The 12,021-nt window shown below is 45.2% G+C and overlaps 1 protein-coding gene across 2 annotated transcripts in view; it reads right to left on the bottom strand.

Annotated features, from left to right (window-relative positions):
• FUBP3 (far upstream element binding protein 3) overlaps window positions 1–11,525 on the bottom strand; it is a 41,043-nt gene extending 29,518 nt beyond the window's left edge. For both annotated transcript variants that reach the window (XM_059828987.1, XM_059828988.1), the window contains exons 1-2: window positions 11,439–11,525; window positions 4,407–4,512 (exon numbers count right to left, since the gene is read on the bottom strand). In XM_059828987.1, the coding sequence (XP_059684970.1) occupies window positions 4,407–4,512; window positions 11,439–11,525 (193 nt within the window). The remainder of the gene's footprint in view (window positions 1–4,406; window positions 4,513–11,438) is intronic.
• Between the last annotated feature and the right edge of the window lie 496 nt (window positions 11,526–12,021).

Below are 12,021 nucleotides of genomic sequence, written 5' to 3'. Positions count from 1 at the left end.
TTAGGCTTCACCTTAACTGAATTCTACCTAACAGACACCCAAAACAAATGTGGATTTTTTTTTCCACCCCATAAAACAGAGCAGTGCCTCCCACTAAATTAATGCGCATGATGGGAATATACAATCTTGTCAAGAGTATCTTCATGGCTAGAATAAAATCAGAGCAAAGTATCTCCTGAAGAGCAGTGGAACAGAGTTGCATTTCATACTTTTGAAAAAATGGGATCATCATAAATTTTAGAAAGCTACATGGAAGACATTAGTTACCCCAGCTCTTCATCATTAAAAATTGCTAGGTTTTTCCTTAATTAAATGGTCAAAACCTAATAATTGCCTTCACTGCAAATCTTTGTAGGCTTTTTTCCCCTCCCTTAAACTGCCTTATTTAAAAAATGGTGATCTGTAAAGTTGAGATTTGAAGAACATTGGGATTTTGTGTATTACACTAAACCTTTTGCCGAGAGGTCGGGACTTTTGCCCTGGTCCTACTGCTGCTACAGATGTGTCAAGGAGCACCACTACTAACTTTCATCAGCAGTAAGATAGGGATAAGATTTCCTTCTGCCCATCGCTATTTTCACTGAAAACACGTTGGAGCAAAAGTATTCTGTACAACAGGATCATGTTGTGTTTGAGCCCCTCGGCTCTACTACAATCAAGTTTTATTACACCAAAACAGGCCATCTTCATATCCGGATGCACCACAGAAGCTTGGGGAAAGGCAGGGGATGGGGAGAGGGGGGTGTGAGGCTTCTCCAAGGTCTCTCACCTTTGTTTCCCCAGACTCAAAGGATGTCCCAGCCTTCAGCTGCAACACCACTGCTTTACCATACGTGTATCACTGGAAACTTCTTCAAAGCAGTCCAAAACAGGGCAAACAAAGGCTAACATTCTGGCTATCAGTTTCTTTCCATCAGACTAGATCCCTGCTTGCTTTGAACAAAAGGAGGCTGTTTCTTTAAGGATTATTTAATATTAAATAAACTTACTAAATTGTGCTGGTAATTAGAAGGACCCATTAATTAGAACGGAGGCCAGGAGCAGCCATTGGCTGTTAACAGGAGGGCTGGGATCTATCCTCAGCAGCGAGCCACAAGCAAGATGCCACCAGGTCTCTCTGCAGCTCAGACTAACCCCATCTCCAGTGCTCACCTTCGCTGAGAAACATTAACTGCTACAAGTGGCCATATAAATGCCGACTACGACTTACCATGAGCAGTACAAATAAACCTGATCTCCTCCTTGCACTGTAGCTATTTGCAGGATTACTTTAAAGTTGTTTCCAGAAAGGGGAAATAAAGAAGCCAGGGAAAAGAGAAATAATCAGTCTCAAGCTCCATCTAATAGCAATAGGCCAGGTCACCAGGGCCAAGCCTAGCAGCTCCTCGTTTCAGATGAAGGTTATGTTAAGGGAAGTGCAAAAGGCACTTGCACATTCTGGTTTCCAATACTATGACAAATCTATTTTTTCCAGGAAATGCTCTAAAAGCAGATGAATTTGTTTTGACCAGCGCACTGTCACCCTGTCTTAAGACCACTTCCTAAGCTGACATCAATCAGCCACGCCAGCAGCCGTTTACAAAAATGGACAGGCAGAATTACATTTTCCTGAAAGACAGACAGTTTTCTTGTCACCTTAAATACTTCCCCTGAACCCAATTTTTTCAGGAGTATTACGAACAGAAGTAATTTTCTAACAGCTACACGGGGATAAGGAAGCAATGAGAACTGCACCCAGCCGTGAACATGCAGTATACAGAAGTAAACAATCAAAAGATTTACCACCAGATTTGTTTCCAAGCTATCCAGAGCAGCAGAATGTATCCAAACCCCCGCGCTATAAAATTTCTAGAGCATGTGTAACAATATAAATAATCGGTTCTTGACAACAATGTCTCTAAACTGTGGTTCACTGACAAGCAGAAAATGGAGCAAAGTGTGGGCATGCAATCCTGACACCCCTTGTTCACAGCTAACAGAGAACTAAAAGATCATCCAAATGGGAAATGCTTTCCTAATTTAAGTGTCCTATTAAAAGCAACTGCCATCTTCCAGACGCCTAAAGCCAAAGCTGCATTATAGACTTCTAATGCCATGGCAGCAAGAGCAGCTAGCTTAAGACTGAGTAAGGTATGGATCATACCACAAATACAGAGCAAGAAGCACTCGCAGCTTCAGGAGTTCCTCTGCCAGGCTGCCGTTGTGGGTATGCAGTTAAAGAGCAGGGCAGGAGGATTACGCGGTTAGGCAGGGAACCCATCACACAATTGTGTTTCAGTACAGGATTTACTCATGCCATGAGAAATAAAACCCCAGATGACCAAAGCTGAAAGAAGCGATACAACCCTTGCTCCTCCCCTGGCAATTCTGGTTTCTTTGTGAAATTCCAGCCCTTTAAAAATATTACTTCCATCATTTCTCTTCTCCTCTAAGATCTCACAGATCAGGTTTTTGGGAAGGGAGTTGGACAAAGTTGTAAAACCTACAGATGTATATGAAAAACCCAGGGCAAATACAGCATTGGAGCTACTTTAAAAACAGTTACAAACAAGGCCCTGTGCTGAACAAGCACCCAGGGTGAGCAAACACCCGTAGGTCTTTACATAAGCAGAACAACTGCCAACACTCAAGAGTACAGCCACTGTGGAAGGCTCTCCCAGGAACGATACCTACTCCATGGAGTTATCTATCACAGCACAAGAAAACAGCAGTAACGTACACTTATAGCCCAGACTCCAACTGTATTGACACGGTTTATGTCAACACAAACAAGGCTCAGCGAGTAATAGGGCTCACCAAGTAAAAGTTTAAGTACAAAGTCTAACTTGCACTGTCATTAAGCGCTACAAACATTTCACATGTTAAATGTTCATAAAAACCCATTTTGTCAAGAGGTCAGATATCTCAGTTCAGTGATGAATCAATGAAAGAAACAGGTAGGACTAATGTTATGAATGACTAGTTCCTAGAAGGCTACACTTTTATTCTTTTTCACATATAGCCACTTATCTAAGCTATTCAGACACAGCTCAAAGTTGTTCAGCATTCTTCAAAGCTGAACAGCCTCCTTGACAGCTGAGCACCTTCCCATACAAAAACCAACACATACCAGTAATACCAGTTGCTGGCTTCTCACAGACATAGTGATGCTCCAGCCTGAGATATAAGGCACAAGGGCTCACCCAGATAAACCCATTCTTTCGTAAAACACCAAACCAAAGAGCAGCTCAAACAGAGCCAAGACCAAAGAACAAAGTAGGTTGTGGCATGTGTTCACAAAACAGTCATGTTAGCAAGCCGGAGGCTCCGTATAAAAGAAACTTCTCCCCGTGCTCCAGCACGTTTTTTGGAATGAGAAGCATATGTGCAGTATTTTCAGCCTTTGTATCAGAGAGAAAAAATTATTTTCAAAATGAAATGCTAGGCAGCAGCTTTCCTTATCTCCTCAGTATTCCTGAATATATCTGTGGGGGAGAGAATTGCCCTGCAGGCTACCTGTGTCAGTAAAAATACTAGAGGAAATAGGAAAAGGAAGATGTAGTAACTTTTTTTTTATATAACCAACCACCAGAAAAGGTGAGCTCTTTATATCTATACAGCAGCAGATAATACAGTTTAAACATTTCTTGTAACAGTGCACATCATTATATTTGTAAAAAAGAAAACACCTGTTCTAACATTTTTGTTGTTCCTGCCAAAGAAACTAGTAACTCACTTTAAAACTGTAACACTTCATACAGTATTAACTCATTACAGTTACCAGATATGGTCCACCCCGTAAATTATTCTTTGGCTGTGGCCAATGTTAAGTGTTTCAGAAATTTAAGAATCCTCAAAGCATAATTCTGGAAAAAAGCTAAGCCTAATATGGAAAGTTTCCTTCCAACTTGCATCAACTTAAATCAATACCCTTTCTCCTTAAAATTCATGTACAAAGCAATCAGAACTCTTGACAGCAACTCAACTACTGTGCTGTGACCACTGCTACATATGGAAAGGAGCACATGTAATACTGTCCCTATACACTGCCTGCTCTCAGAAAGTAAGGGTCATCAGGGAAGAACAGCTTTACAATGTACATCTGGTACTCTATACATGGGCTCCAGCACAGTTCCAATAAGCACATCCTCCTCCCTCCCCGCCCCCCAACTACCATTCAACAAGATTTCAATTACAGAGTTTGTTTGCTAATTCCCAAAGTTCACAAACTAAGAAAGAATTGCTTCACTTTACTAATACTAATGCCTAGGAGCCCTGTGCTATCTAGGTAAGACTAAACAGCACATGGAATCTCATAAAATTTCTATATACAGAAAGATGCATTGATTTCTGTCCTTAACTGCCTCCATAGATAGATGAATTTCAGCAGCTGCATCCACAAGATTGACTAATCATAGCCAGCTTACCTCCATCATCCAGGGGCCGTTTCTGCACTCCATAACCGTAGACTGACGGGTCCACAAGTGTTGTAGAATTATTCAAGTGAGGAATATCTCCAATTTTAGCAGCAATCTATAAAAACAGGGGATAAAAGCATGATTAGCATACCTGAAGTTTCAGCCACCACAGCTAAACACTTTCTTCCCATAAGGCATTTACCCCAGTCCAATCTTCCCTCAGCTATTTTCTGTATAGGTGGCTTAGTAACAGTTCCAAGACAGCAGTGCTCCATTTGTAAAGCAAACAATTTTCTGCTTGTTATTGATATTTGTTTAATTAAGATCACATTCACCCAGTTCCTCTTCCTGATCATAAGTAGGTATTTACTCCCTGGAACATTACATTCAGGTTTGTTCACCCAATGGACAAATGACAAGCTAAATCTTGCAAAGAGGAGAGTTAAACAAGCTCGCTAATTTTGTCCTGGAGAAGCTGCCACCACCACAGCCATGTAGGAGGACACATGCTTCCTCCCGTGTCCATGCATACACAGATACATAGAAATGCATACTCACACATCAGTGGGGGGAGCGGAGGGAGAAGAATGTGAAAATACACAGCACAAGGACAGGTTTGGGAACTCCCTGTCAAAGAGACTGGATCACCCTGTGTTTACTGTACGAAGAATAAGCCAGCGGGCAAACTGTTAGCCCAGAATTAGTTTCTATTCCGTGCAGCGGTCAATACAGCATGAACACGACTAATACTGCCTGTGCCTCTGCTTCCATCCCTTACAGAGGGGTAACAGCCATTCCCTGCCAAGCCATGATGCAAGGAAGATATTTACAGGAAAGAGAAGACAGTCAGGTATCACGGTAAGGGCACTAAGGTAAGCAAATCAACTAGGTGAGAGACACCTAACCACCACTTAGTAAGAGTGAAAAGCTAAGCTCGTCTCTAATGACATTTGGGAGACATCTATACAGATGGATGCTGACAGAAACAAGCTCTTTCACCCGCTCTCCAAGCTAACTGATGTAAGCCCACCCTAGAAACATACAGGCGCATTACTTCGGTGCTGCACCCCAGTTAATACCCCCTCCAGGGTCAGGCAAACTGCAGTCTCACAGCACCCCTTGCCCACATAAAGGACTTGGCTATAGCAAGCAAGTGCAGAACAAAGTAGTTACAGAACAAATACAAAGCATGGTGTATTCTACAGCGTTTGCTTCCTTTTCCAACAAAAAGAGAATCATTGAACAGGATCTTTACTAGGAGTCTGATCTCACTCTATTATAACTGGGATTTCACCAGAGAGTAAGTAACAGGAACAGATGAAAGAGCATTTTACACAGATGTGTTTTAGATGAAGACAAGGGCAAGTGACAAATAGAACTAAAGGTGTTTCTAAAATTTGAGTTTTACTGCAACAGAAAGACATCTACAGTAACTTTGGTTGTTGACACTGTTGGCTGCTGGAGTGGAATAAACAACTGCCTGAGATTCAGAACCACAGGGTACTGAAAGAAAGCTATTTGAAATAATCTTGAAAGATTGAGGGCACTGCTTTTAGAAAGAGAATAGAAAACATTCTCCTCAATGCCTTGCATGAAAAGAGCTCCAAGTTTTGACCATTCTCTTCTCATAGTCCATTCCCTCCTGTCCTCTTTTAGAAAGTCAACAACTTTGTTGTGTCAGAAGTGCCAGGAGCTAGAGAATAAAACCCTTCCTGCAGGACCAGCACAGTGATCATGTAGCAAAGCTTTGATGACAAGCAGCTTGTATATCAACATCTCCAAAAACTAATAAGCTCATAGAAATCTGATTCTGAAAGCATTAACGCAGACTAGCCCTTGTCCACTCCATACTAGGGAGTGCCAGGTGACGCCTTGCTTTTTTGTTGAACACTGTACTGCACCCATGGCCCCAGCCCTTTGCCCACATGCTTTCCCCTTACGTTTGGGATGCAGAGGATTTTAATGAAGGTACAAAGAGCATAGATGTTTCCTGACTACTTTAATGCTGAAAAATAAATTTAAAAATATATTTTATAACAACCTACTAACAGCTTTCACATAACAACTTACAAATGTATGCCAAAAGGAACAGTGTCAGGTATAACATACCCTGGCATGTTTTGGAACATTTGATTTTAACACGCCCTTCGTGAACCCTCTGTTAGTAGTTATTTACTTGAAAAAAACCTGTAAGTTGTGGAAACTGCTAGCTGATAGTTTGGAGCTGAAATCACACACCACACACAAGGGAAAGAAGAAAACAGTCTGTGGATAGCAGAAGCTGGCCCACAAAGGAAGCTAGCATGAAGATGTGAACGAACAGATCACCGGCACTAATGCTGTCTGCTCCCAGAGCAGGAGAGCTTTGCAAACCCCTACTCGTGCTTAGCACACAATTATCGCCCTGGCACAGAACCCTCCAAGTAAAGGGCAAAATAAGAGAGTCAAAGCAATTTTTACATTATCAGCTTTTGGGATATTTTCCTCCTTTTTTTTTTTTTTTTTACCTCCTTTATTTAAATTTGCACCCTTATCTCTAAAGCCTCCTAGCTGCCTCCGGATTAACACGCAGACAACACGCCACCTCACTACAGCAAGAAAAAATATCCTGCAAAATGAAGAGTTTAAAGTAGATGTCGCAGTTAAAATACGTTTTAACTTCTTACGTTCAACTTAAAATGGGAACTTCAGTTTTTACTACAGGTTCAGTAGGGAGATAAGCACAAAGTTAGAACATAGCAAAAGTAAGCAGACCTAGCCCTTATCGACTAAATGACCTTGAGTAATGTACTGCTAGCCACTGCTTTTGTCCCGTTGTATGTCAGTCTTCATTCTGCCCCCCACCTTTTTTTTTTCCTAAACCCAACACATCCATTTTACTAAGCCCTGAAATACACTGGAAAAAAGCATCACTACCACAGAACTGTTTCTGCACCTCATTTCCCCAAAATAAAGCGCTCCAACAAACACTTTAAAGGACACACTACATACCTGAGCTACAAATTGCACTGGTAAAGCCAAGAAAAACAAACAAAAACCCCACAAAGTTGTGTGAGGAATACATGTTTTCCTATACCTTGCACTTCTGTCCTCCTATACCTTTAACACTCTTTAAAAATGATGTAATACCAAAACACTTTTAAATATGAAGCTTCTTTGCTAGGCACAGCAGGACTCAAACAGCAATATCTGCAGAATTCAGCTTTCAAGAGAAAGGGCCTAGCTTCTGGGAAGAATCTCTCCAATCTGTCCTGAAAAAGAACAGCAACCGATAAACCCACCAATTCTAGATATTAGCAGGATATAAAACAATAAGGTGCTGTCATCTGGCCCTTCAGACAATTCTAGTGCTTCTGCTACTCTTCCCATTCGTCGAAGAGAATACTGGAGTTCGCGTGACAGACATTTCTGCAGAGCTCTGTAGGAAGTAGTGAAACCACCCACAAGCATTTAAGTTTCATGGCACAGTGGTCTTCCTAAATACCAGAGTAATTGCAAAGCCCTAAATATATTTGAGGATGAGCTGAAAAAGTACTCTGCAAGGGGTTAAAGAAAAGTAAGTCTTAAGAACCCTCCATCCCCACAGAAATTAAAAGTTAGAGCCTGATAATAGAAAGGGATTTTAAACATAGAGCCTGTTGACTCTCAGTAGGTCTCAGGATATTCATCCACTTTCAAGGTACCCAAGATGGTACGCTACAGGCTTACCAAGCCACAGCCTCTCCTCTTCATGGTGTTCCCAGAAATTCAGATTCAGGCAGTATATACAGAGGGTTACAAGAATAGCAGCACAGGTATGAAGAGGGAACCAGTACGTGCTGCAGACACATGTGTTGTACTGAAAATGAGACTGCCAAGGAGAACAGGAGAGGGTAAGAACCAAGCAAGACGCTGTTTTGTCAATAAGAACAAGACCCAAGGACAGTCCGATAGAAATCCATTTTTGTCCAAAGCACAGGCAACTCTGCTTATTTTCTGAACCCATTACTCAAAAGGGGAGCAAACGTTCTCTCTCTCTCTCTCTCCCCCCCACCCCAAAATGCCACAGAAAAGTCACCCTGCCTAGGAGCAGCAGGACAGATCAGTCACCACCTATGAGCCATAAACTAATCCACTCATGTGAGGTGTGGTGCAGAAGATGCAGGACAGACCACCTCAAAGCCCTGACATTCACTTGAAAAAGTCATTTTTGATACATCTCAAATATTTAGGAGTCCACAAAAAATTCAAACAAGTCCAGCACAAACATGGAAAGCAACACACGAGTCATTTCTTTCAAAGGTATTCCAGATTTCTTACCCTTATGTCATCTCTCATCCCAGGGACTTTGAGGAATGCAGTTACTGTGATTGATCAGGAAAGTCTTCCCTATCCTGAATTATTTAGTTATTAATAACTAAGCATTGTATTCCACAGCCCAATTTTAGCATTATGGTTTTCATGAGAACTTAATTTAGTAAACTTGATTACTAGTTTGCAGTGTAAGATTAAACTTCGAAAGAGTTCAAATGTCAAGGCAGGGATGCCATACCAACCCACGAAGCAAGAACTATGACTGAATTTTCTTCCTCTGCTCCCTCATCCCCTTAAAGCAAAAGTAATACTCAGAAAAGGCTACGCCATTGGCCAGAAACAATACAAAAGCTGACATTTACATACCAGATCAGCAGAGTTCAGGAAAATACATTAAACACCCTCCATGAAAGCTCTGCCATCACCTCCAGAGAAATGTTAGGTGTAACTGCCTTTACATCCCACCCGATTCTCAGCCAGGAAGTTCCATTACAGATTGCTTGGGTGGTGAGGTAAATATCCATCCACTGAGCAAGGAAGACTGTCTTCGTACACATTTGATAACAAGTCACAGTGACAATTTAGTCCTGCCGAACTGTGCAGAAGACTACCTACTCCCTTACAAAGCCTCTACAGAACTAGATTAAATCAAGTACTTTTGCAGGGGGGGCAACTATTTTAGCACTTGCCAACAATTCTTTTCATCCAACAAATACTAATAAAAAAAAAAAATCACATTCAACAGGCAGCATACAACTCACTGCACAAAAATGCAGGCCACTGTGCTCCCATGAACGCACGCAGAGCGCGCATTTCTCAACACGCTTGTTTCCAGCATGAAAAGATAGCAGGAAGGTTGCCACGCTGCAGCGCCTGACCTGAAGTTGGCAGCTTGGAAGATTTTGAAACCTTCCAGTTTAGACTAACTCAAGTCATAGGCTCATGGAAACCCAACACATTCTTTCAAGTATAATGAACTTAGAACAGCAAAATTGGAGTAAGTGAGCACAGCTAGGTTACAGAATTATTTAATATTCCATCTCCTTCACGTGTGGGTTAGGGGGCCTCACAGATTCACCCTACAAACACGATGACAGCAACCACGCAACACCGATTCAGATCAATTTTCAGTTAGTGCTACGTTTTAGCCTAATACCGTCTGAGGCATCCCACTTTCACACTTAACCTGTTACTGATCAGATGAGTGGCACATACTGCAGCACTTTCAACATACTCACAAAATCATTTCAACAAGCTGCAACTTACCAGCAAATAATTATTTTCTTCTACATAAACAGGCTATTCAAAAATTATTCAACTGCTAGCAGGCAATAATATTACCAGATACTCAACGAGATGTTTTTGCAATAAGAGGCCTTCGGTAACAACCAGGTCAAGACAAACACAGCTGCAATACCTCTCAATTTAACTGCATCACGTAGATAACCCTGGGCTAACAGCAAAGCTTTCAGACATCACATACCATCAAGGCCACAGCGCTTCGTTAGCCACTGAAAAAAGTGACGCGTGGCCTCATCCAGAAGGCAGCTAACACGCAACTTGCCTACTATAATTCTTATGCTGAGAAAGAAATCAACAACCGAAGAGCAGACTAGCTCGTGATCTCCTCTGGGAAGGTGCAGGGCGTTCATCTAGAACAGTGATCGCCTCTGTACGGGTCGCTGAAGACCACACAAAACGGGGACTTGCTGCCATACTGATTCACAAGTGTGCTGCGAGCGATGGTAAGCCACTTAAGTTCCATGAGAGCGATCGCTTGAAAGGTCTTAGATTCCAGCTTAGTTTCTTCAGAAGTTTCTCAGTGAAATGAAAAAAGCGAGTCTGGGCAACAGAAGGAGATTTCTCCCACCTGGCCTGTAACATCGGAAAGAATAAAGTCAGGGTCTTTAAGCGCCAGCTGGGCTGTGGTCCTGGTATTTAGCTGTATTACACCTTGTTAAGGTGCAGTTACTAACCATGAGCAAAGTGCAACCTGTTCAGAGATGGAATAAACTCCTGCGACAGACATGGAAGAAGAGATGCAATGAATAGTCACAAAATCTGCAGTTAGCAGCAGCTTCTTGTTTCTGGAGTCACTTTCCACAAACTGAGAAGCACACAAATATTTGGAATATCCTGCACTGAAGACAAGGGTGTTGATTTCTGCAGGTCTGGACGCTTTCACTAAAAATTTCCATTTTAGTGCCGTGTAAGCTTACAGATTCCTTTGGGGAGCACTTCACTCCCCCCTCTCTCTCCCTCCCAGGAGGGAATGCAAAGCTCCCCCTCTGCCAGGGTTTCTATTGACTAGCCTAAGGCTCAATTAAGGCCTCGTTTAAAAAACGAATTAAGAGTAGCTCACACCCGCCCACTGCAAAGTGCAAGACGACAGCTTCGCAGACGAGAGCTCCCGCAGGCTGCAGACCGCCTCCTTCCCCGCAGAGCAGCGTTCCTGCCGTGTCACAAGCCCCGGCCGCGACCCGCGCCGGACGGAACTGTCAGAGAGCCCCGCCGCCGCCCCCCGCCTCTCCCCCGGCCTGCCCCTCTCCCCGGAGCCCCGGCGCCGCCGCCCCCCACAGGGGACAGCCCCGGGGCCCCTGAGAGGGGCCGCCGGCTCCGGCCTCCCGGGAGAGGGGCAGCGGGGCCGCGGCCCTGCCCCTCACGGCGGCTCCGCGCCCCGCCTCAGCCCCGCGGCCTAGCGGCGCCCCGCGGCCTCCTCCCGCCCCCGGCCCGCCAGCCGGCGCCTACCTGCCGGACCCGGTGCAGAGCGTCGACGAACCCCTCGGGCTTGATCCCCACGGGCGCTGCGCTCTGCCCCTGCGCCAGCTCCGCCATGACACGCGCCCCGCGCCCGCCCGCCGCCGCGCCGTCCCGCCGCTCCGCCCGGGGACCCGCACCCGGAAAGGGAAAGAGCCCCCCGCTTCCGCCGGAAGTGCCCCGGGGGGGCGGGGGCGCCGCAGTGGGGCGGGGCCGGGGGGGGCTCGCGCCGCACGTCACGGCCGCTCACGTGCCAGAGAGGGGCCGGGGGGGCGGTGAGGGGCGGGGCGAGCCCATGCCCCGCCCCACGGGACCCCCCCACCCGCCACCAGGCGCCCACGGGTGAGGGGCCGGCGGGGCCGTGGGGGCCACCCGGGAACCGCCCCCCTGCCCGCAGGGGGCCCGCCGCGCCTGCCCCGGCCAGCCCGGCCCCTGCCGGCCCCTGCCCGACCGTCCCTGCCGGCCCGGGCCACCCCGGCCCTGCCTGGGCCACCCCGTCTCCTGCCGGCCTGGGCCACCCCGGCCCTGCTTGGGCCACCCCGTCTCCTGCCGGCCTGGGCCACCCCGGCCCTGC

The sequence above is a fragment of the Gavia stellata genome, chromosome 24 (genome assembly GCF_030936135.1).
Source record: "Gavia stellata isolate bGavSte3 chromosome 24, bGavSte3.hap2, whole genome shotgun sequence".
Lineage (NCBI taxonomy): Eukaryota > Metazoa > Chordata > Aves > Gaviiformes > Gaviidae > Gavia > Gavia stellata.
Note: the sequence above shows the minus strand (reverse complement) of the source record. Positions and strands in the feature narration are given on the sequence as shown.